The following is a 25,060-nucleotide window of genomic DNA, read 5'->3' as shown; positions in this document are numbered from 1 at the left end:
CTCATAGACTGGGCAAAGGGACACGTGCACGTGCGCGGGCCACGCCTGCGCGTGCACGCGAAGTGATTACCTCATTTAACCCTTTTTTATACCGCAGAGAACACGAGCAGAACTTTATATGCACAGCTAAAGGCATTTTTTCCCCTTTTATTATCATGAATTACTGATTGCAGTCTATCTTTTACTGCATTCTCTAGGCCGTTCATTAAAAGACCGTCACTGGCTAGATGTTATTCGTATACTGTAGAGATGTAGCTGGTAGGTGTGTCTGATAAAATGAAATAGACTCACAAGTTGTCTTAATATAGCAACGGGGGTTTATCTACAGAGAGTGTAAATTGATCAACAGTATTATCAAATGAACTTCCAAGCATACGAAACTACATTTTAAGTTAAGACCCCATCCCAAAACAAACATACAGTAGCTAGCAGTCTGAGGACACGGCTTTGTACTTTATCCCCTTCAACCAATAGGCATGTTACTGGTGCCATCTAGTGGTTAAGGTGAAACACTACACTCTCAAACAGACATCACTTCAAATTCAAGAAAACAGAAGGGCAGAGTTTACCCCAATACCCTTTCAACTAAATTCCTCATCTGTACACGTTTATTTTATGAACACAATTCATCTGTTCAAACATGGGGCTCATATTTAAACGTGTAAGGTAATATTTTTACTATTTATTTGAGCCATACAGACTTTTCATCTAATTGTCAAGTGGTCACTGTACACACTAGGTCCAAGTTTACTGTATATATCACATTATTTATAGGCTTACTTCTTTTTGAGTTATTGAGGTTTGGATTAAACCCATTCATTTTACGTGACTAATCAGGCAGGGTAATAACTCAACAGGGGTGGTCAATACTTGAGTAGTTGTACTTAGTTACTATACTTAAAAATTATTTTGGCATATTTATACTTGAGTATTATTGAAAATGAATAGTTGTTAGAAAAAAAAACCCTTTTTACTCCTTGCATTATTTATTCATGTATACTATACAGCAACCGAATAGGCTCAGTTTAGCATCCAGTCATTTCAGTTTAACATCTAATCATGTTAATCAGTTTACAGTGAGGTCCAAAAGTCTGAGTGCACTAGTGAAAATGCATTCTTTTATAATTTAATCCAAAATTTTCATTACAAATTATAGTATTGACAACCGCCTGAGTGGAAAGTCTTTGAAATCTTTGAAATATTTACATGAATTTCAGAATTTCTTAGTGTATATTATGTCCCCTTTTTGCTTTAATGACTAATGACTTTAATGACTTTAATGAGTGCATTTGAGCAGGCACAGTCTCCACAATTTTGTGCAAAACCTTATGATACCATTTGAGATCAAATCAATTGAAGTGTCGTCTGAATGCATACATTAATAGAAGAGACTAGGCATGAGGAAAATCTGAGCTTTTGTACAAAGCAGTTAAAATGATCAATATCACAAATTTGCTTACATTTAAATAGTGACCTAGAAAGAGTACAGAATCTTGAATATTAAATATTCAAGATATTTAACATTTACTGTTTTTGTTTTAAATATGTAAAATTCTAAAACCTTGTGTGTATTTCCAATTTTAAATGGAAAAAAAAAAATCCCAGCTTTCCAATGTGGTCTCAGACCCCACTGGACCCAACTGTATATATCAAGAATCATGCCAATGCTTCACCGGCCCTGGCCTTATGCTAAATAATGTAGCTGAAGTTGAAGATGAGTACCCCTGACCCTTCCTCAGTAAAACATTTCAGTATGCTAGAGTAAGCATAGACTTGTAGATTTGTATACAATAGAGGTGTACACTTTTGCCTCTTAAAAGGACTCTATGTAATTTGAAACAGCATGATGAGGTACATTTCAATAACAGAATGAATGACTGAATGAATGATATTTTGAATGAAAGTTTTTTTGGGGGGGTTAGTGGATTAGTGGCTAGCATGTTTACCCTGCACTTCGAGGGTAGGGGGCTCAACTCTCACCTCTGCCCTGTGTGCATGGAGCTTGCGTGTTCTCCCCGTGCTTTGGGGGCCTCCTCCTACAAGTATCTCTGTGATTCATGCATGCAAACTCATTTCCAAACCACAATGGGCTTTTGTTATCCAAGGGCAGTAGAAGGAAAATAGTACTAGTACTATCCATCCATCCATCCATCCATCCATCCATTTTCTGTACCAATTATCCTACACAGAGTCACGGGGAACCTGGAGCCTATCCCAGGGAACTTGGGACACACAGTGGGGGACACCCTGGATGGGGGGTGTCCCCCATCCCCATATATATATGTGGTTTTCCAAGAAAATCCAACCATGTTTATTTCAGGATTCACAACGCAATGATAGTGCTGCTTAAAATAAGCAACTGTTGGGACAGTATGGAAAATACAAAAAAAAAGAGTAATTTGAAATTTAAATTCACCCTGTACTATATTGAAAACTTTATTTGATGTTTTACTTTGTGAATTTAATTTATTTTTGAAAATATACACTGATTTAAAATCTGATGACTGCAACACACTCCAAAAAAGTTGGGACAGTCGACTGTTCACTGTACACTGTTCACTGTACACTGTGTAACATCACCTTTTCTTTTAATATCACTGATTAAATGTTTGGACATTGAAGACACCACTTGGTTAAGTTTAGCAAGCAGAATTTTCCCCCATTCATCCATTATGCATTTCTTCAGCTACGCAACTGTACGGGGCCTTCGTTGCCTTATTTTGCACTTGCTAGCACCCGCACTCTCTGCTTACACAACCAAGAGATTGTAATCTGGGCAGAATGTGGTTTGGTGTTGTCCTGCTCTGGATGGCAGCATATGTTGCTCCAAAATGTGTACATATTTTTCTGCATTAATGGTGCCCTCACAGATGTGCAAGATACCCATGCAATGGGCACTGACACACCCCATACCATGACAGACACTGGCTTTTGGACCAGACGCTGATAACAGCTTGAATGAGTTTTGTCCAAAAACTATTTGAAACGTTGACTCGTTGGACAACAAAACACAATTCCACTGTGCTACTGTCCATCTCAGATAAGACCAAGCCTAGGGACGTCAGCGGCGCTTCTGGACAGTGTTGATGTATGGTTTCTGCTTTGCATAGTAAAGCCTTAACTTGCCTCTGTGGATGCAGCGGCGAATGGTGTTGACAAAAGATTTACCAAAGTATACCCAAACCTATGTCAGGATCTCCATTATTCAGATTCATGGTGGTTAAGATTGTGATGGTGATAGTGGTTTTCAGCCTTGCCCTTTACACACGGAGGTTTGACTGGAATCCTCGAATCTTTTAATTATATTGTACACTGTAGAAGGTGAAATGCCCAAAATCCTGCAGATTTGTCTTTGGGGAATGTTGTTCTCAAAGAGTTGGATTATTCGCTAATGCCTCTGTTGGCAGGTTGGCGAGCCTCGACCCATCCTTGCTCTTAAAGGACTAGGCCTTTTTTGGAGGCTCCTTATAAACTATGAATAGACGATTGCCTCACCTGTTTCACATCACCTTTTTATTTCAACTTGTCACCTCACTGTTAGTCCTAAATTGTCCCTGTCCCAACTTTTTTGGAATGTGTTGTATGCATCAATTTCAAAATATGCGTTTACCTTCAAAAAACTATGCAGTTGATTAGGTAAAACATCAAATACCTTGTCTTTATACATTTTTTGTTTAAATACAAGTCAAAGTACATTTACAAATCACTCCTCTTTGTTTCTATTAGCGATTTCCAACTTTTTCAGAAATGGGGTTGTATAATATAATAAATAGAATATATAATTAATAAAGTGTATAAAAATGAAAACATAAATTGCTTGTGTATAATGACATGACAAGATTGAGGTGTCCTCCATATAACCTTTTATTGGAGACAGAGAGAGAATTGACATGACTTTGAGCCACAGAGTAAAGAAAAGAGTTGAGACTTAGAGCAGGAAAGGGGGGGGGGGGGGTTGGGAGCAGATTAACAGCAGAAAATAAACAACCTGAACAAACAAACAAAAAATTATTAGTGAGCAAACACATCCAGCTACTAAAAAAAGTTCCCTCTGTCTCTGAACATCAGCCAAATCTGTAGAGAAAAAAAATCTGCTTTATAAAAACAGCCCCAATTTTCTCTTCTTTTGCTCTAATACATTCACTCTTATACCAACGTACACAATGTCTTTCCCACAAACAGAATGACAGAGCAGATAAGTTGAATTTTTAAACATGAATGATGGGTTTTAAAAAGAAATACTGAAGAAAAAAAAAAATCACAGATCAACAGAGGAAATGAAGTCAACACACATTACACTTTATAGTGTGTATGACTGATTCAGGATCAGCGTCACACCATGTAGATTTTTTTTAAACTTAGCATATAGAAGTGATAAACTGATTCCTTAGTGATTCCTTAGATCTTGAAGCTTCATAGATAATGACAGAGAAGGAAGGTGGTGTGTACAGTAAGACTGGAGTATGCGGCTGTATTGCTGTCATTAGTTTAAACAATCCGGCTTACACACACACACACACACCCAAAAAGTAAATGTATGATAATCATAGTTATAGCCTAGAGGTGCATATTGTACAAACGTGTGCATGGACCACAGCATGTTTCTTTCCCAAGGATGATCAAGCAAAGGGCCTCAAGACACATAACACCACAGACATGGGACATAAACAGCAAAATGCCTTACTCATTTCTCACATTATACCATATTACACATGATTTAACTGTTGTTTACTTGTTCCAGTCACAATCATTGCACCTATATTTAAGGCTTTTGGATTGCTGGTGGCTTCAAAATAGTCTTGTTTTGGAAATTCAGCCCCTCATAATATCACAATAAAATGCAAACTCATTTTATTGTTTTTTTCCCTTCATCCACACTTCAGGATTGTGAGGAACCACAACACTGCAGGGTGTAGTGCTTAAAAATAAAAATAAAAAGGAAAGGGTAAAAAAAACCTTGGTCTTATATAGAATTTTCTGCATCCTGCATATTTTCATACAGCTCCTTACCTCTTAATGCAGTTTTGATTACACTTAGACATCATCTTAAATTATGGCTAGTTTTAATTTGTGTGGTTCTGAGCAAATAATTATATATGGGAAAAGATGCCTCTGTGGTTAATAACTTAATGTAAGCAATCGACCAACATTACTGAACATGGAACTCGTTTTTATGATTTCTTTCCTCAGACGTTGTTAAGTCTCCAACTGTCCACCTTTGGCAAACCAGCTTATGTCTGAAATGAGTTCTGAAATTCTCTTGTCAGTGATAAACAGGCACAAATAGCATTTAAACCCAATTTCCCAGCAAAAAACAGTGTATGCATTAAAAAAAGGGCTCAACTGCTTTGTTACCTGCTGCTGGGGTGAGGCGAAAAAGTTTAAAAAGTCTAGGAGTTACCCATAAGCCATCTGAAAAGCCTGTACCTAATAAAGTAGAAGTAATATGTCCCAGCAGCAGCTGAAGCATTTATTCCGAACAAACACACATACAAATACAAACACACACACAGATGTGAATATCTTGTTTGTACATTGCAGAAAAAAAAAGTGCCACAGATGCACACTTTCAGAAAAGTTCATCTGTACAACGTCTAAACTGAACATATCAGTGTACCTGTAAGCTTGTTTGTAGAAGAGCGTTTATTAGAACTGATCAAGATTTATAAACTATCTACGGCGAGCCGTCTTGCTCTCGAGGGTAAATCATCACCGCCTCTTCAGCAGGTGTTGTGATCGTGTCAGACTCAGAGGGGCTGAACTCAACGGTTCATGTACTCATGTACATGTGTGTTTGTGTGCGTGTGTGTTAGGAGTGAGTGGGGGCGTCTTCAAAGCTTATGATGCTCGACTCTTGCCCTGTGGAATTCTGGGTAGTGCTGGAAGCTGGCGGCGAGGAGTCACGGGTCGGGAGCAAGGGTGCGTCTGTCCGAACTTCGTCTTCGTCGTTGTCTTCCTCGTCCTCCATGCTGGGCCAAGCAGACTGGTCCTCCACTCGCTTTAGACGTTCATTCAGAGCTTTCAGCGCCAGCTGCCTGCAGGGCAACCACAAACAGGAAACATTAAAAAATTTATAAGATCTTTATAAGCCAAAGTTTTTTCAATGTGGTTTTGATTCATTTCCAGTTCCACGGGTTTATATTAGTGCACTTTTTCTTAAGGTAGTCATTTCTATAGTAACAGCTCATTCACAGGGGCTTGTATGGCAGACAAAATCTCTGCACAATTTCAGGCTAACAATAAATCAACTTAAAAAAAAAATGTACTGTTATATATATATATATATATATATATATATATATATATATATATATATATATATATATATATATATAAAAATATGAAACAAATAAAATGTCAAATCATTGATATAATGACGTTTTTGGTAAGGAGGTGTTTATTAAACGTTGTTGGAGTCTCCAGGGTCAGCACTTGTCCTTTGTGCTTTGACAGAAACAAGACAAGCTGTACTTTCAGTCTTATCAGCTTCAAGAGAGATCAAAAGGAAGAGGCTGATTAATGAACATTCACGGCTGTTTATGGCTGGTGCAGTGTGAGTGAAAGTTAGGCCTGGACATTAAATGCATCAAACACACAGAATGTTGTGTAATTATTTAATGAAACTTGTAGAACAACTTTTATTAGTTTCCGAACAGCAGGCTTGTGTCATTTTTCTATTCCTAACTTATAGTATATGATTTGAAATAAGAAGGTGAAAAGGAAGTAAGAAAAAAGGAAGTCAGTTAAGGACTCCTCAACTGATTTACTGTTGTATTTAAGGATAGTCAATTACAATTACTAGCTTAACAGGTTTCGACTTAATTACATCCTTTATGACCATAATGTTAAAATACTGCTGTGTAGGCTTGCTGTGATAGGCGGTGTTCCCGGTGTTGGGGCCGCACATTGATTACATCACTTGCCCACCACGGCACAGCCCCCACCGTCGTTTTGCCTTTTTATAGTAATAAAAATCATTTAGTTCAGTTAGAGGACGGACGCTACAATTAAAAACTGAACGCGTCTGCTCAATTCAGCATGAGCCGAATGAGTCAGAGTCACAGCACAGATCAGCTGGAGTCAGACCTCATTTATCATGTGACGAGAGTGAGGTGAGCTGACTGACAACACGATGGTGGGAGTTCTATGTTAAATATAAGCAAGTTTGTCATTGTGCTGTTTTGTAGTTGTGTTTTTCATTAAGAATAATATATAATGAACCCACGATTCAAGCAATTGCCGCTAATTCAAATGTGCAGTGTGCACAGCTGCACAGGCATTCATAAGTGAGGGGTAAAATCCACTATTGGTCAATCTCTACTAGCGATCACTCTGAAAGTAACTGGACCCTTCAATGAACAAAAATGTTTCTATTTGTTTGAGCTTTTCTGTTTGTCTAGGCTGCAGTGGTGCCCTGAAAAACTTACCAATGAACAATATTTATTTTTGTGTTTGTGTGTATGTTGTCACACATTGTGACAGAGCTAATTGTACCAAAGATCATAAACTACAAAAAGTACAGATCCAGTTCTAAGGTGCCAAACATTCTGGTACATTTTGCAGAGCAAGTTTTTCTTGACTGTTGTGTTACGGACTCTTGTTGCCCCTACTTTCAGAAATTTGTATTATTTGCACCGATTGGCAGCATATGGCATTGCTCAAGTGCGACATTATTTCAGCCTCTTACCGTCTCCTTTCAGCGTCCTGTGGGTCTGTGCCAGGCAGGCTGATCGTGATGGATGACGGTGCGCCGACATCGTAGCGCTTCACCATCTTGCGGCACACCTTAAGCTTGACAAGGGCAGCATGCACCAGGCTGGCGATGAGGCCCACTGCTGGCTGAAGTGCCTCTGGGAAGAAGGAGGCGAAGGCAAAGTGGTCCGACATGTCACCGCGCCCACGACTGTGCCTTTGGTAGAAGCGCAAGTATACCCAGCCTGCTAATGCACCAAAGCTGCACCCCACTAATGGTGCGGAGCTTTCCAGCAGCCCAGCTAACCGCAAGATAGCTAATGCTAGCAGAAGCAGTGCTGGAGCTGCCTTCAGACGAATCTGAGGCACTCGAAGCACAGTCGTGTCGCCTGATGTCTGCTTTAGTGCCACCAGGACGGCACCGAGAAATGTGGGCGCACCGCTGATGTGTACAGCAAACAGGTAGCGTAGGTCAACGGTGGCAGCGTAGGCGAAAATGTAGGAGAGGCCCGAAAGCAAACCGGCAGCAACGTTCACCACTAAGAAGAAGACAAGTAACTCCAGAGCACCCCATAGAGGCTCCAGCATTCTCCCTGCAATGATCACTGTGGCCACATTCAGTGCTACGTCCCACACATGCTGCTCCACCACGCAGTGTGTCAACAGAGTCCAGATCCAAACGTTAGGAGGAAAAAGGTATCCGGGGGTGATTCCGAGAGCCTCGCGTGTGTCCACCAGCCACGAGATGAGGTAAAGCACAAACACGGTGACACATATACATTTCACCACCACACTCGTGCTGGCTAGAGCAGTCAGGAAGTGCTGCCGTGCCACTGGCAGATATCGGTTCATGTTTGGCAGGTTTGACTTGATTTCAGTCGTAAGCGTGTGTCGATCGGAGCCTCAAGTGCAACAGGGATCAACAGGGTCGGGAGGAAATAGAAGTGACATCCATAAACAGCAGGGCAGCCTCATCAGAAACCCACGTACGTTTCCTGTATCGAGAAGATAAAGCAGAATTACATCTCTATTTGACATTCAGAAGGCCTTGTATGGCAGGTGTACGTGTTACATAACCTAAGACTAATCATAAACAGATAAAACGTGTAGTAATTTAAAAAAGAAAAGCTGTATAATGGTTGATATGGTATAGAGACAATTATTAACATTTATGGAAGGAGTCTCCAGTGTCAGTGCTTTCTGACAGTCAGTAAGTAATCCGTAATGGGAGAGTCGTCATGACAGGACTTCTCAGTAACACGACAAGATGTGTCTTATCTTATTAACTAGAGAGAAAAAACCCAATACAAAAAGATGTAAAAATACTAATGACGTCACTAGCTTGCTAACCTAACTAAAACTAATGTTAGCTAACAATTTGAAGCTGTTGGGGGCTTCGGTCCTCCTGTATTAATCACTCGGAGGTTTAGCATCTCTTAATGAAAGGCTTGTACGAGAGGAACGTAACACAGTAACGGAACGAACACACACACACACACCTAAAAAACAAACGGTCATTTCTGGCTATGACTCAAGCCACTTTTTAGCCTGCTAACTTGGTTAGCCAGCTAGCTAGCAAGAACTTTGCCCCTCAGTATGTTTCCTAAAATGTTGTTTAATTCTTTCATCAGATGACAGTCGATCAGTTTTTAAGCAACCTCTCTGAGTTCAGATGCTTGCCCTCTTGTGGGCAAGATTAACGTAAGACATCAGCAGCTCTCCCCGGCAGCATGTCCTGTCATCCCGGTCAGAGTGCGCAGCTTAGCCCGAGGATCCACTTCTTCCACTAGGCCCCGAGAAGGAATTTTGATCGATTCGAAGATGCGTGAAACTCGAAACAGCCGTCCAACGTGTCAGTCCAGTGTACCAACGGTTATATATCCGTTTCTGCAGGTTACACGTTGACGTGTACTGAGAATACACTTGCTAAAACCCACTCCCATTAGAGGCACTCCCAGCTAAATACAACACTGCGATAAGCACAAACGCCAGATTTGCAAACGTCACCGTCGGACCATAACAGCGTCGCTTTACGGCAGCTCGGCGCAAAGGCTGTCGGGAAACGTAGTAAGAGAACTGGACGCGAATCTCCTGTAACTGCGCACGTAGTGCAAAAAGGCTATTTATTTATGTAACATTTCACCCTCCGTTGCTCAGCTGCGTTTCTCAAGTCTCAAAAGCATATGGAATTAAATTTGTGGCAAAAGTATTGAATGTAACTTTTCACGAACAAAAACATACAATGAGAAAGAAGTAAAAACCCCTGAAACTGAAAACATTGAACTCAATGGCAAAAAAAAAAAAAAAAAATGAACATGCTCTTCAATTAAACAGCATTCTTTGTTAACAGTTTTCTAAGCTTCGTTTTCACTAATCATGGTTTATGAATGTGCTGCCAGAGTTTTCATTTACGCCTTCAAACTTTTTTGTTTACACTCCGCAAGTTTACGTTTGCCATTCTGGTACAAATCTCATGTATGTGCGGGGCTTAACAGCGATTTACAATTATTGGCTAGTGAGATTCGGATCGACAGCTCGAGTGTCCAGCTGAGGAGGAGGAGGAGGTGGAGGATGACGTTGATGATGATGACGACCCTTCGTGTCGCCCCTGAGATCTTTAAAAAAAATAGTCGTTTGAGACCCAAACCTACGAACTAATATCCTGACTTAGTAAGTAATTTCCACTAGAAAGTACAAACACTATAACTATTCAGAGAATCGAATCCAGAATGTTCTACAAAATCCACAACACTAAAGTCTCTACTTTTCCTTGCTAGAGAACTGTCGATCCAAATCTCACTAGCCAATGAGAGTAAATAGCTGTTAAGCCTTTCCACATGTGAGATTTTTGCCAGTGTGGCGAACGTAAACTTGCGGAGCATAAATGAAAAGTTTGAAAGCATAAATGAAAACTCTGGCAGCGCATTCATAAACTATGATTAATGAAAAGGAAGCTTAGAAAACTGTTAAAAAAGAATGCTGTTTATTTGAAGACCATGCAAAATTTTTGCCACTGAGTTCACTGTTTTCAGTTTCAGAGTGTTTTTCTTCTTTCTCCTTGTATATTTTTCTTAATTTCTTGGAATGTTACGTTCAATACTTTTGGCACCAATTTAATTCCGTAAAACCACACAAAGTTACACAAAAGGTCACAGCACTATTTGAATAGTCACTGTTTTTTCATTCAAAGTGCAAAAACCAATGCACATTTTTGCAAACACTAAATACAATAGTACACCGCTCTGCTTGTGACATCCTTTTTTAATAATAAATAAAGCATTAGCACATGGGAATTGGATCCTAATGTGTGGCCATGACTTAGTTAGGCATGGGAATGAAATCATTAAGTCATGGTCATGATTTAGTAACACGAGGGAACAAGGTAATTAAATGGTCGCCACAGCTTAATAAGGCATGGTCATTGTATTTTGCCCACAAGAACATCACATGTGGTATCAAAGGCTACACTGCACTGTCCATTTAAAATACACTCTTTGGCAAACCACATTGTGGTTTGAATATACTGGTAAAAAACACTGTAAGCAAGGACCTTAACCCTATCTGCTCCAAGGGTTCCATATCATGGCTGACTCTGCACTCTGACACCAACTTCCTGGGATATGCGAAGAGAAGAATTTCACTGTGCTGTAATGCACAGTGCCTCTAGAAAATATGAATCACCTACTGAATATTTCTCTTTATGTTGTATTGCAACGTCGAATTTAAATTTTGTTCTGCTCCTCTCTGCTCTCTCTACAGAAATAAGTAAATAAATTAGCATGTTTGCCTCGCACCTCCGGGCTTGGGGGTTCTGCCCTCTGTGCACAAAGTTTGCATGCTCTCCTCTGGGTACTCTGGTTTACTCCCCCAGTCCAAAGGCATGTGTTGTAGGCTGATTGGCATCTCTAAATTGTCCATAGTTTGTAAACGTGTGTCCGATTGTGCCCTGCAATGGGTTGGCACACCATCCAGGGTGTCCCCCGTCTTTTCCCCTGAGTACCCTGGGACAGGTTCCAGGCTCCCCGTGACCGTGTGTAGGACAAACGGCACAGAAAATGAATTAATTTCCTCAGAATTATTTTTAAAAAATCTAAAAACTGCTTAATTAATAATTATTCACTCCATTTCTTTTGACAGTCTAAATTAAAACTAGTATTTAATATTCTTTATGCATGCACATTAATTATATTACAAAAGGTACACCTGTGTTCATTTGAAATCCACGTGTCCTATTGTACAGCTGTACAATTAATTACACAGTAAATACCACTGACTTTGGAAAGTCACACAGCTAAAATGGCAGATTAGTCCTGCTGTCATGTGGACTAAGGAACTGCCTGTGAAGCTTTGAGATGAAGTTGTTAGGAAGAAAAAGTTGGAGAAGGTTATAAAAAGATTAGCAAAGCTTTGAACCTTTCTAGGTGCATTGTGACAATATGGCACAACCCAGATACTACAAAGATCAGGCTGTCCTTCCAAAGTGAGCATATGGGCAAGAAGGGAAATTGTCAGATAAGTATCCAACAGGCTAGCTACAACACTGAAGGAGTTACAGGGCTCAATGGTTGAAATAAGAGTACCTGTGCAGACATCAACAATATCATCAGCTCTTAACAGATCTGGGCTTTATGAGTGAGTGCCAGAAGAACCCCATAAAGGCATGTCTGAATTTGCAAGAAGGCATGTGACTAAATTTGACATGTTTTACAAAAAGATTTTGAGCCATTTGGTCTAAAAGCAAAGCATTATGTTTAGCACAGGCCAAGTACAGCTCAATACCCAGGCAACACCATTCCTACCATCAAGGACCATGGTGGTAGCATCATGCTCTGGGGTTGCTTTTCAGCTGGAGGAATTGGAAATCTCACTGCCATCAAGGATGGAGCCAAATACAAGCTCCAGTCAGCCAGAAATCTATGTCTAGGGCGAAAATTTGCAACCCCAAAGATTAAATCGCCAAAGCACAGGGTAAAAACTACAAATGAATGGCTTGAGAAAAAAAGAAGGTTTGCATTCTGCAATGGCAGAGTCAAAGCCCAGACTTAAATCCAACAGAATAGCTGTGGCTTGAGCTGAAACTTGTTGTCCACCAACAATCTCCACATAATATGTCATACTCGAGACAACTCAAAGCTGTAATTGCTGCAAAAGGACAATGCAAAGTATTGAATCTGGGGGGTGAATACTTATCCCTTAAAGAGTATTTAGATTTTTTAAATTTTTTTAAATAATTCCCAGGACAATTAAATCATTCATTTAATTTTATTTCTGTAGAGAGTCATTCCAAAAGAAGAAAAAAAATTCCCATTCTAATACACTTAAATTTGACCACAAAAAGAGAAATAATCACTAGGGGTCAGTACTTTCTAGAGGCACTATATATTTGACTAATTAGAAAAGTTTTTTTTTCAATCTATTCTTTCTATACCACTACAACCCTTACCCTTACTTCAAGATCCCAGTCCTGATGCACAGCTCTAGTCTCAACCAGATGCCTTGTGGACCTTCCTGGCAAGCTTTCTAAAACAATAAAACAAAACCGAATAGTGTGCCTCTTATTCGTCTCTGTATTTGTATCCGTTTATGTCAAATAATGTATTCATATTTGTTCACATCCTATTTCTCATAACATTTGCAGATGCACAAACATTTCTCAAATTCCCTTCAGGTTTGTTAAAATTAGTCTATTTGATCCCCTTCACTTCCACCTAACCATTATTCAATCATTTTATAGATGCAGTGGCTATGAAAAAAACAACAACATAAAAAACATTTACAGAATAAGATTATCTACTCACACACTGAACAAATTCCACTGCTTCACTGATAATACAGGCACAATAAAGCTGATTTAGTAACTCTGCAATTACCATTCATTAGTGTTCAACCCTTTATTAAATCAAAACTTAATAGCAGGCTTTGATCACAAAATCACAGCATTATTAAAAGATACTAGATAATAATACAGATTGGATATAATGGCTGAGCTATGTGCTTATTAACAACTTCTCCCCCCCCCCCCCCTTCAATCACATCCAGGGGTCAGAGATTTTTAAGTCAGAACACTTGGATGAATTCTCCTCCTAGCTGTCAATAAGATATCTGTTCTGAGGTAAAACTTCGATCTCGGTGGCCGCACAGGCTCTGTAAACAGAAGGAAAAATATTAAACTACTTCTCTCTATCTATATTTATTCTGACCTTGGTATTAAAATTTAAAACAATATCTACCTTAGTGAAGAGATATTTTGAGATATAAAGTATTAAAGTTTTGACATTCCTGCAAGCAAAACTCTAAGGTAATGTAATATACATTTACAGCTCTACAAGGCCTACACTTTAACAACTTCAAATTTCACGAAAAGCATAAAAAGAAACACTTACAGTTAAGTTCTACATTACTGCTTACTCAAGACCACTAACAAGCTCTCTGCACCCCTTTAGTAGGTTATAATCAATTTTGAACGACTAATGGACTCTTTTTCACTTACATGCTTGAGCCATTGATATGCATATTTAAAATGTATCTTGTAATTTCAGACCCTCCTTGAGAAATGCTCATACCCCACAGGTCTAATACCCCACAGCTAATAAAAGACATTAATAATAAAAAATGTAGTCAACAGATCATTTCCCCAGCAATGTTAACGTGAACAAAGATCACTTGAGTAAAGAGACAACAACAAAGCACACACATTTATAGCATTTTGGAATACGCCCTTATCCAGAGCAATTTACAGTTGAGCAGTTGAAGATTAAGGGCCTTGCTCAAGTTAAGGGCATCAGAGTTGCAGCCCTGAAGATTTTTTCTTTAGCCCTTAACAGTTATCCTCTTGGAGCGGTTTGTCACTACATAACTGAACATCAGTAAAAGAAGACGCCAGTGTAATTTTATATCTCCAGTGAACAGAAGCGAGGCTAATCAGACAGGGTTTACAGGAAAGTACGTGGAAATACTCGTGTCTTATTGGCTGACAGCTCTCAATTCTGCCAAACACTAGCTCGTATAGTCAGTGTGAGGAAAATGGATATACGCCATTTTATTTATTTTTTATTTAAACCAGTAAAGGGGTTGAAACTGAAACAGTAACATCCTCTCGTGCTGAGCAGGAAAACGAGGTGTGTAAATGAATATATAAGTTCCACTTTACATAAACATGATATGAGCAGAGCATAAGGAAAGATAATGTACTTTGCATGGCACTGTAGCAGCTAAACCCTTGGCTAGTGACACCAAACTAGCCTAGTTAAAAAAGTTTTATATTTTATTGGTCTGGTAGTCCTACAAACAGTGATAACACCCGAGTCAAATTTTATGATAAATCCAACTTTTTCTGATCATGTCATACGTTGACAGCTAAGTTACCTCAGCTTAAAACAAAACTTAGGCTACTAGCTGAGCTGGAAAAAATGCATGGAGAAGAACCTGGGTTCAGCCCGAGATGATTAACAGTCCAGCTAACGCTCCTGATGGTCAGCAATCAAACCAAAACAAAAACACAGAAGTGCTGATTCATGCTGATGTTTGCGCTGAAGGGGGAATGGCATGAAAACTTATTTCCATTCATCCATTTTCTGTACCACTACACAGAGTCACCTATCCCAGGAAGCTTGGCACACAAGGTGGGGGACACCCTGAAAGAGGTGCCAACTCCACACACACTCACACACCATGGACAATTTGGAAATGCTATTCAACCTACAATGCATGTCTTTGGACTGGGGGAGAAAACCAGAGTACCCGGAGGAAGCCCCAGAAGCACGGGGAGAATATGCAGGCTCTGTGCACACAGGGTGGAGGTAGGATTTGAGCCCCTGACCCCAAGGATGTGAGGCAAACCTGCAAACCACTAAGCCACTGTGCCCCCAGGTTTGTTTGTTAAAATTCTTTACATTTTGACAGTAATGCTGTTTTTCCATAAATATATTAGCACCTTTCAATAGAATTAAATCATTTAATTAACTATATATAGTATAAAAATGTAAAAATTTGATAATGTGAAGGGCTTTCCCAGGCCACCACACATTTTTGCTAAATTTAATCATCAAAGCACAACGATTATTTGATTGAAATGCTTTATTCCTGTCATCCAGCTCAGCTGTATATAATGTACTATAGCATTGCAGCGAGTCTTATTTTTCTGGCAAAAAAGTGTGTATTTGCTTTGGTGGACTGCTCTGTCCTGCTCATGCAGACATACAGCTGCTGTGATAGTGCCTGTCAAATAATTTAATCCTCTATCATTCTCTCATTTCCTCCCACTTTCATTATCTCATTCCCTCCCTCCCTCCCTCCCCCATCTATCCAATTGTCTCATTGGGGCTCTAATTCATCTTGCTCATTTGTTCTTCAAATGGCCATGACCTAGAGCAATAGCATAGCATCCTGATTCTCCCCACTTCCTCCTGTGGTGTTGATTGATGGAGATGGATGACTGTGTCACAAAAAGAGGCAGAAAGACAGAAAGAGTGAGACAAGAGCAAAATGAGAGAAGGAATACCTCAATATGAGAAGGATATCTTACTCAAAGCTTATGTGAAACAGGTACAAGTAGACAGATGTAATCCAAGTCAGAGGATCAGTGTGAATGGAGTTCCTCTGAATAAGGCAAATGAATACACCTGTAATATATTGCTCTCAGGTAGCTCTAAGCTAGCACTATAATCAAGTCTCTTAAGACTGAGCCATCCTCCACAGAATGTATATATATTTGTCATCTTTACTCTTTTCCACCTCTTCTGTTCTACATCCCAGCTAATAAGAGCTCTGTAAAGAATTCAAATGCACACAAAGTGGAGACAGGGGATCTTAAATCCCAGGACTGTCTCAGGCAGGGATGAGCAGTATTTCCCACACATGTGTTTGAGATTTGCAATTTGGATTTGACGATCACAGAAAAACATTGGCACACATTTTTTGTATTTTCATACTTTGCATGGTACATCATATAAAACGATCTACACATTATTATAATGGATTTTAGGGCTGAAATTCTCTGTAAGCACCAAGAATGTTAGTGATCACTGCATGAATACCACAGCAGCTACCAGTTCAGCTACGATCATGCAAGCAAGCACTAGCAGGTTGCTTTGTCATAGAGACTGCTACTTTTATCAGTTGTGGCCATGCACTAGCTTTTTTGTTTTTAGTTCGGATGGAAAAGGTACTAGTTATACAAGCTAAACAAGCTAACTATTGAAAATTAGTTGCTCAATTTATATATTACATGCTAGGTTTGTACTAGCTTTGTTAGCTGATTAGCAAAACAAGCTAAATCTACTAGCTAAATAGACTCACCAGAGGCACCAACGATCTCTACTACTTCTCTAGAAGCTTTTTTTTTCTTCATAATACAAACAGTAAATGGAAACTAACTACATGTAGGAACTTAAGTTGTGAGTGGTAAACAGAAGAAACACTGGACAGCATGTGCCATAGGATTGGTCAGAGGAATCATTTGTTTCGCTTTTTTTGCTTTATTGCATCTTACCTAACCTGTATAGAATTGCAAAAATCTCAGCTCAAATGATGCTTGTTGATTTGTTGTTTGCCACTGTCATGCATGAACACTAGCCAAGAAAAAAAGTTGCTCACTCTAACATTTCATTGCACCACAGCACGCATTCATTACAGCACACATTCATCGTGGAATTGTTTCGACAACCTTGTGCAACGTGGCATCATTTATTTCCATCCAGAGTTGCATTTATTTTGGGCCGAGATCTTGTATTAAGGTTGTATTGAAGTCTTCTCCAGCACATCCCAAAGACTTTCAGTGGGGTTAAGGTCAGGACTCTGTGGGGGCCAATTCATGTGTGAAAATGATTCCCCATGCTCCCTGAACCACTCTTTCACAATTTGAGCCCAATGAATTTTGGAATTGTCATCCTGGAATATGCCTGTGCTGTCAGGGAAGAAAAAAAATCCATTGATGGGATAACCTGCTCATTCAGTACATTCAGGAATCAGCTGACTTCATTTTATTGCCACGTAATGTTGCTGAGCCTAGACCTGACCAACGGAAGCAACGGATCATAACACTGCCTCCAGAGGCTTATACACTAGGCACTATGCATGATGGGTGCATCACTTCATGCACTTCCCTTCTTACCTGATGCACCCATCACCTTGGTATAGATTAATTCTGGGCTCATCAGACCACATGACCTTTTTCCATTGCTCCACAGTCCAATATTTATGCTCCTTAGCCAGCTGAAGTCATTTTTATCTGATTAGCCTCACACTGATTAGGCCACACAACTGTTTTGTCCCAATCCTGTAAATTCTCATCACAAGAGATTTTTATTTGCTTGATAAAAGAAGCAAATATATGTTTTGTGGGAAGTATGAAGTCTGTTTATGAAGAGTAAGCTAGAAGTAAGTTTTCTAATTAGGTAGTAAACTCTTGACAGCATTTTAGTTACATAATGTGCAGCAGTGAAATATTTTTGGTGTGATTATTGACTCCAGTCTTTGGTTTGAATCTAATTATATGACTACAGTAGCCTTTTTTACCCTCATAAGCATTAGGTCATGGCCTTGCCTTGTGTTTGATACTTAAATGTAATGCTAAAAAAATCTGATCACACATTCAGCGCTTTTACTGCAGATCTAGTGTTCTTCCACTCTATGCTCTGGCACAGTAAAATCCATGTTCATTATTTCCTTCTGCTTCATCTCTAAGGGCCAACCTGGTTGTTAATTATATTTTACACCTGCTCCTTATTTGCAATACAAACGTGGGAAGACTGACTGCTTCCTTTAGTGGTGTGCACAAATAAGCTGCATTGTCCAAAGTTAATTGAACATATTACACAGAAGTGCAAACGCTGCTGTCGTGCGTGCCTTGTCTTTTGTCTGTCTGACCCTGGCGCATTCGCTCATGCTGGAGCAGGGAGCTCAGTCTAATGAGCGTGAATTAAAGAGGAAGCAGGACCAAGGAGAAAATTGGAAATTAACTTGCACTACTGTCAGGGCACTGAAGCTGAGCATGGGTTGTAAGAATTTATCCAGTCCCCTGAGCCCAATCAGAGAGCCTGGCAAAATCGTAGTCTTTCCCATCCTTGTCCTCTAGAGGCCCTCCCATTTCCTCTGTTATTTTCTTAAATCTGTGTTTAGACATGTGCTCCTAGGTTTATCATGTGACTGCTTAATTCCTTTTGGATTTTATTTCCAGAGTGTGACCCTGTCCTCTATTGGTTGTCATGTGTTATTACACAGGTGATTAGTGATATTTTTAGGAACAGATTCCTGATTCCACGAATCCCACGAATTAAATGACCAGTTACTGAGTCACATTATATGAGGTATAGGGAAAATAAAGTTTATGCAACTTTCAACTGGACCATTTTTCCTTGTCACCAAACATAGATAATGGCTGCATCCGAAACAGCATACGTACCTACTATACAGTAGGCGAAAAGCAGCACGCCAAAGTGGTAGTACGTCCGAAATCTCAGTAATCGAGAAACAGTAGGTGAGAAATACCCGGATGACGTACTGCTTCCGGTGGGATATTGCAGTATGCAACCGATGCTCACTACGCGAGTTAAACAATCCCATAATGCAAAGGGACTGGTGTGAACGAGCTCAGAAAAACAATCACGGAAGACAGCGTCACCTCTTTTTAAGTATTAAACCTTGGTTAAACAGGACTTTTTTTTAACAATACCTGAATAAATTGTTAACTTGTTTAATATTTTTGTGTTTATGATGACATCGAAGGTCACACAACAATGCTAACATGGCGGATGTAGAACGTCCTGGATTGTAGTCATAATACACACACATACAGATTAGTACGTACTGTTTTGACGGCCGTACAATCCGTACTGCATCGAATTCAGTACATATTGTCACAGTACGCGATTTCGGACGCAGCCAATGTCTTTGTTAGCAATGGGATACTACATTCACCATCCACTTTACACCTGTAAACCTGTACATCTACTAATTCAGGCAATTATCCAATCAGACTCTTGTCAGTGAGTCAGATTATTTGGCTCTATAAGATGATCAATACGTGTTGACTCTTTCTGCTCTCAGATATCACCTTGCCATTTTTTCTTGGACAAACCTAGTTAGCAATAAGGTTGCTTGTTTTATAACTATATTCTCCAGTTGCCAAAGGAAGCATGTAAATATTATTGTCAGTGATCAGTCTTGTACAAAACATCTGGATAAGCATCACATTGTATACAAAGACTCGCCAATCTACAAAACATTTTAGGCAGAGCTGATTTGCCACATCTGGTGTTTTCTCAGTGAATTATCTATTGGGAATTATAAATGTGCAAATGGTAAACAGTGTAACAACTGATATTTTGTGGGGTGACACAGTGGATAGTGTTGCCATTTCACAGCTCCAGGATCCTTGGTTTGATTCTGAGCTCAGCATACTGGCTGTGCATTTGCTCTCTTCATCTCCATGTGTGTTTTTCCGGGTTCTTTGGGTTGGCATGTCCAAAGTGTCCGTAGTGTATGAATGGGTGTGTGAATGTGTATCTGATTGTGCCCTGCGATGGATTGGCACCCTGTCCAGGGTTTACCCCACCTTGTACCCCATGCTCCCTGGGATAGGCTCCAGGTTCCCCACGACCCTGTAGGATAAGCGATATAGAAAATGGATGGATGGATGGACACACTAGCACTGAGGGGTTTTAATTAAGGCTTGGACATTTGAATGTTTCTTTGATAAACTGCCTGTTGAGTGCCTGTTGTTCAATATAAATCACAATTACTTGTGTTTTACTACCTCTTTCGATCACTACATTGTTATAGTATGATGATATTTACTGTTTTTCTTTCACAATCATTATTTGCCTCATGTTTGTGTCATAATTTAGGATCTGTAATTCCAATGGTCTTTAGTATGAATGTGTACATACTGCATGTGTATTTTAAAGGGAAATATCCATTGGATCTCTGTCCTGAATCTGTGATTTATAATATTTTGGGTGAGCATGTTTTGGTTATTTTTGCATTATTTAAGTATGGAGAATATGCACAGCCCAAAACACAAAAGCAGTTTAAGCAGATTTATACTAAACAAACAATTTTGTCTCATATGGCCCATTTGCACTGGGTGAAATTTATTTTAAAACCACTTACAACTGATTCTTGAAGACAAATGTGTGCAAATATCCATTAAAACGCATACCCTTGGACTTTTACCTCACATGTGGAGAAAACTCTTCAAAGATGATCCAGTGATTGTAGAAAGGCCAATTTAAGCGCCACCTCAAAGCCTTAGAGAGATATCTGCCAGTCTGCCAGTCTGCTATAACGACGTTGCCATTTCCGATTCTCCTACCTCATAAAAATGCTGATGACTCCATCCATGATGCGACTGCCCCATTCTAGACAGAGCCTGTTAACGGCAGAGGCAGTTGGAGGTGACTGGGTGGGAAAGCAAAGGGCTTCTTAATGGACAGAATTAATGGCCACTCAAACTGCTGCACAAACACCATTTGTTCTCTCTTGAAATCTAACCTGACAGTCAGTCTTTTCCTGAACTAATGTTCCCATGTGAAGCCCGCAGCACTACAGATTCCTAAACTCAAATGTACTTCTCACTCCTGTAGATGGTGCAGTACCAGAATGCTCAATTTACAAGTAAATTAAGGTTGTTTACTTTTTTATGGATGAATTACTGAGAAAGGAATACACCAGCAGTTTTAAACTTAATTTCTATTCACCACCTTTGTAGCGCATGGATGAATACCATGAACAGGAATTTCTACATTGGTTGAAATGCACTTACAAAGGAGGTGTAAAGGCATTTATTACATTTGGCATTTTGGTGATGTGATAGATTGGCCCTTATCTATCTTGGCCCCTTAATAATCTCCATTCCTGAATTGGCAACATCACTCTCCTCTCCTCTCCACCAATAGCTGGTGTGTGGTGGGTGTTCTGGTGCACTATGGCTGCCATTGCATCATCAAGGTGGATGCTACACAGTGGTGGTGGTTGAGGAGATTTCCCCCATACAATGTAAAGCGCTTTGAGTGCCTAGAAAAGCGCTATATAAATCTAAGGAATTATTATTATTATTATTATTATTATTATTATTATTATTATTATTATTATTATTATTACTACTACTACTACTACTATTATTATTATTATGTGTTTGTGCTGCTCAGCATGCTCTGTCATTAATTATTGTTGTGATTGTCCTAAATTCCTTGCACCCCAAAAATTGGTCTTTGACTATACGCCGGTCATTTTGGGAACAGATTTATTTAACAGTTGGATTATTAATCTACACTTACATGGTTATTGTTAAAGGCATTCTCTGCATTTAGCATTTTCTTAGTTGCCGTGGCTACACAAACATCAAACTGTGCTTTCGTCTTTGTATCTTTGTGCACGTTTGAGTATTAGACGCTCTCTCATTCTTAAGAGATTTTTCATCGTCCTTTGGATCTATTCTGTCTCTCTTGTTGTGCTTTTGAAGCCAGGCTAACATAATCAGAGTCAGAGATGGGTGATTAGGCTGCATTTAGGCTAGATGCCTAGTTATTTGGATATATATACAGGCAGTGAAGTAGATGATAAGCAGATTTGGTGGCATATCACCTTAAGATTAAAGAATTATTAGCTGGATAGCCCATGTATCTCTACAGTAAAGTACTGGGAGCTTATCAGATAAAGGTTATGTGGTCTCAAGTTAAGAACAGATCCACACAACTACAATGCACAAGCACAGATTCTTCCCTGTGAACAAGTAGTGTCATGTCTGAAAGAAGGGTTTACTCAAGCATTCTATAAAGCATACTTTTTGACAGACAATTATTGAATGAATTCAGAAATGTCCATTTTTCCATTCCACAAATGAGATTTCCATTATTTTCTCAGTACATGGGAACATGTTGGCATTACTTCTTGCTGTAATTGAACATTCACTACAGAGTAGGTAGAGATTAGGCTGAAAGGAATGCTAGAGTGTTCCTTTATAAACAAGAACTTATTGAAAAAGCTTATCTTCCCTCAGTTAATCATTTAATGAATTCCTCGTTTGTTCTAAAATGCTATTTCACACTGACACAGAACAAGGTCATTTGATAACATCCATAAAAAGAGAATTGTGATTCTGAGAAGCTCTAAAAAGGACATTGTTTTATTTCAAATAAAGTAATATTTAGCATATTTAATTGGACACCCTATACAACAGAGGTTGTCAACTGGTGGACTGCAGTCTGGATGTCAACCCAGCAGATTATTTCACCCGAAAAAAATACTGTAGCAGAACCAATAAACATATGACCAAAAACAGGCATAATTCAACAACTAAATATAGTTCTAAACATGAACCATTACAGCTTCTGTAGCAGATCGTCTGTTTAACTTATCCAATCACATGCATTTATTTAAAATATTTAGCTAAAAGGAACTCATCGCACCACAGTCTAGCTGCAGAGAAAGAGAGCTAAAGCTAGGAATTTTATTATTTTTTTTCATTTTCCCTTTCTGGTCTGATCAATGAAATCACAACATGACTTGTTAAAAAAAGTTGAGGATGAAAAAAGAATGTTTAAAAATGAATGCATAGAGTTCAAAATAGACTTATCTGTCTCATCTCTTCAGTAGAGCTGTGTATTGAGACAAAAAAAAAGTCTCAGGAGTGGGCGGTTTTTAATTTAAGTTAGATATGAGGCACAAACCAAGGCTATGTTCATTAACATGGGAATATATGGAACTGTGCATCTCAATTACAACATTTATTTATTCAGCTTCTGGCTACAAAACGTGTTTTTTCCTGCTCACAGCAAGTCATGGTGGTTTAAATGAATAATTTGTTATATTTGGGGAAATAGAGCCAACCAAGTTTGTTAGATAATATCATGGCCAGGTGCAATCAAATATAATAACTGCAGGAGTGGTTAAACTTTCTGTGGGAAAGGGTTTAAGTGGGATTAAAAAGAAAAAACAGTCATGTGCATTCTATGGTGCTAGTTGAAATGGTAACATGAATTGCCACTGCGAAACAAAACATAACTATTAAAAATGTCCTATTTACAGCTATGAACGAATCATTAATGATTAAGAATGAAAAGGTAACTCTTGTGGGAATTCAGCCGGGTTACTGTAGTTGCTTATCGGAACCTTTCAAAGAAAGACATTTTATGTAACTGGACCGTCACAAATTTGAGTTAAATACACCAGATCTAAATGTACACACTATACACATATTACAAAGCTGTTACATTATAAAATCTGATAGGAAATCACACCAGCAGCCTGAAACAGATAATAAGGGTGTATAGCTTTAACTTCACTACAACTCTCCTCCTTTTTCCTTCTCTTTTAAGTCCTCCACCCGTTTTTCCACTGCGTTTGAGGGCTGAATGCAGAGCATGTTATCACATCCTGCCAGTTGTGCCTGCCTGTAGATTACTCAAAACAACTTTCAAATGTATTACTCTGTCCTGTCCACCTGAACGGACATCATTTTTTCAGAATACACCACATAAATATGGTTAGATTTGTAAACAAACATTAAAATTACACAGCACATATACCAGTCTAATCCTGAGGTTCACATTAGTGCAAGTTAAGTTCTGTTAAATCCAGATGTGTAAGTAAAATCACTCACTCTATATACAGACAATATCACCTTATACAAGTACAATTTGAAAAAAGCTGTATGTTATAATGCATTATAACTTGTAGCATACATACTTTATAACCACGGTCTGTTTTTACAATGCATTACAACATTACTATGTACAATGTATTTATGAATAGATTTTATGACATCATCAAATCATTAACTCATGATTTATGAAATGGCATTCATATAACTATAACTTTGAGCAGAATATACAGATTATATAGATTATACAGAATAATGAATAATACATTATAATGTGTCTATGCTATATAACATGTTATAAAAGCTTTTACAATGCATTATGCACACTGGATTCATAGGACGTGCTACTGCACTTGATTTATGTAAAGAATAAAACAGGAGATGCTGTTATAAGAAAATAATCAACAGTGGAGTGGTGTGATGCAGCCAAAGACAAAAGAAGTTTTTTGTTTTCCTGTAAAAGTACGCTCCAGTGTTTTATTCTTCTCATGCCACAGCTATTCACCAAGGATTACATTTCTGCGTTAATTAAAGAATAACACATAATACTTTTTTCTCAGTTTATAACTACATTTAACATTGTGCAACAAAGTCAGTTTTTGTTATCACTTACATAATAGCAGCCTCTCCAATAGGTCATAATTATATTTGTCTGGTACATATATTGCATGCTGGATATTCAAAAATGTTAATAATATGTGCTAAATCATAACTGGTAGTTTTCAGATTAGTGTCTGTATATTTAATGCACATATTCATAAAGTATTA

At 38.8% G+C, this 25,060-nt stretch overlaps 1 protein-coding gene across 2 annotated transcripts; it reads right to left on the bottom strand.

The window, feature by feature from the left end:
* Window positions 1–5,445: 5,445 nt before the first annotated feature.
* tmem115 (transmembrane protein 115) lies at window positions 5,446–10,439 on the bottom strand. 2 transcript variants are annotated; one of them, XM_053625428.1, is made up of 3 exons: window positions 9,192–10,439; window positions 7,688–8,687; window positions 5,446–6,035 (listed from the first exon to the last, which is right to left on the bottom strand). In XM_053625428.1, the coding sequence occupies exons 2-3, from the start codon at window positions 8,542–8,544 to the stop codon at window positions 5,810–5,812; spliced, it is 1,083 nt and encodes a 360-aa protein (XP_053481403.1). In that variant the 5' UTR covers window positions 8,545–8,687; window positions 9,192–10,439; the 3' UTR covers window positions 5,446–5,809. The 2 variants fall into 2 exon arrangements, with proteins under 2 accessions (XP_053481403.1, XP_053481402.1); XM_053625427.1 differs by having other exon boundaries at window positions 9,351–10,438.
* Between the last annotated feature and the right edge of the window lie 14,621 nt (window positions 10,440–25,060).

This window comes from Ictalurus furcatus, chromosome 5 (genome assembly GCF_023375685.1).
Source record: "Ictalurus furcatus strain D&B chromosome 5, Billie_1.0, whole genome shotgun sequence".
Taxonomy (NCBI): Eukaryota; Metazoa; Chordata; class Actinopteri; order Siluriformes; family Ictaluridae; genus Ictalurus; species Ictalurus furcatus.
Note: the sequence above shows the minus strand (reverse complement) of the source record. Positions and strands in the feature narration are given on the sequence as shown.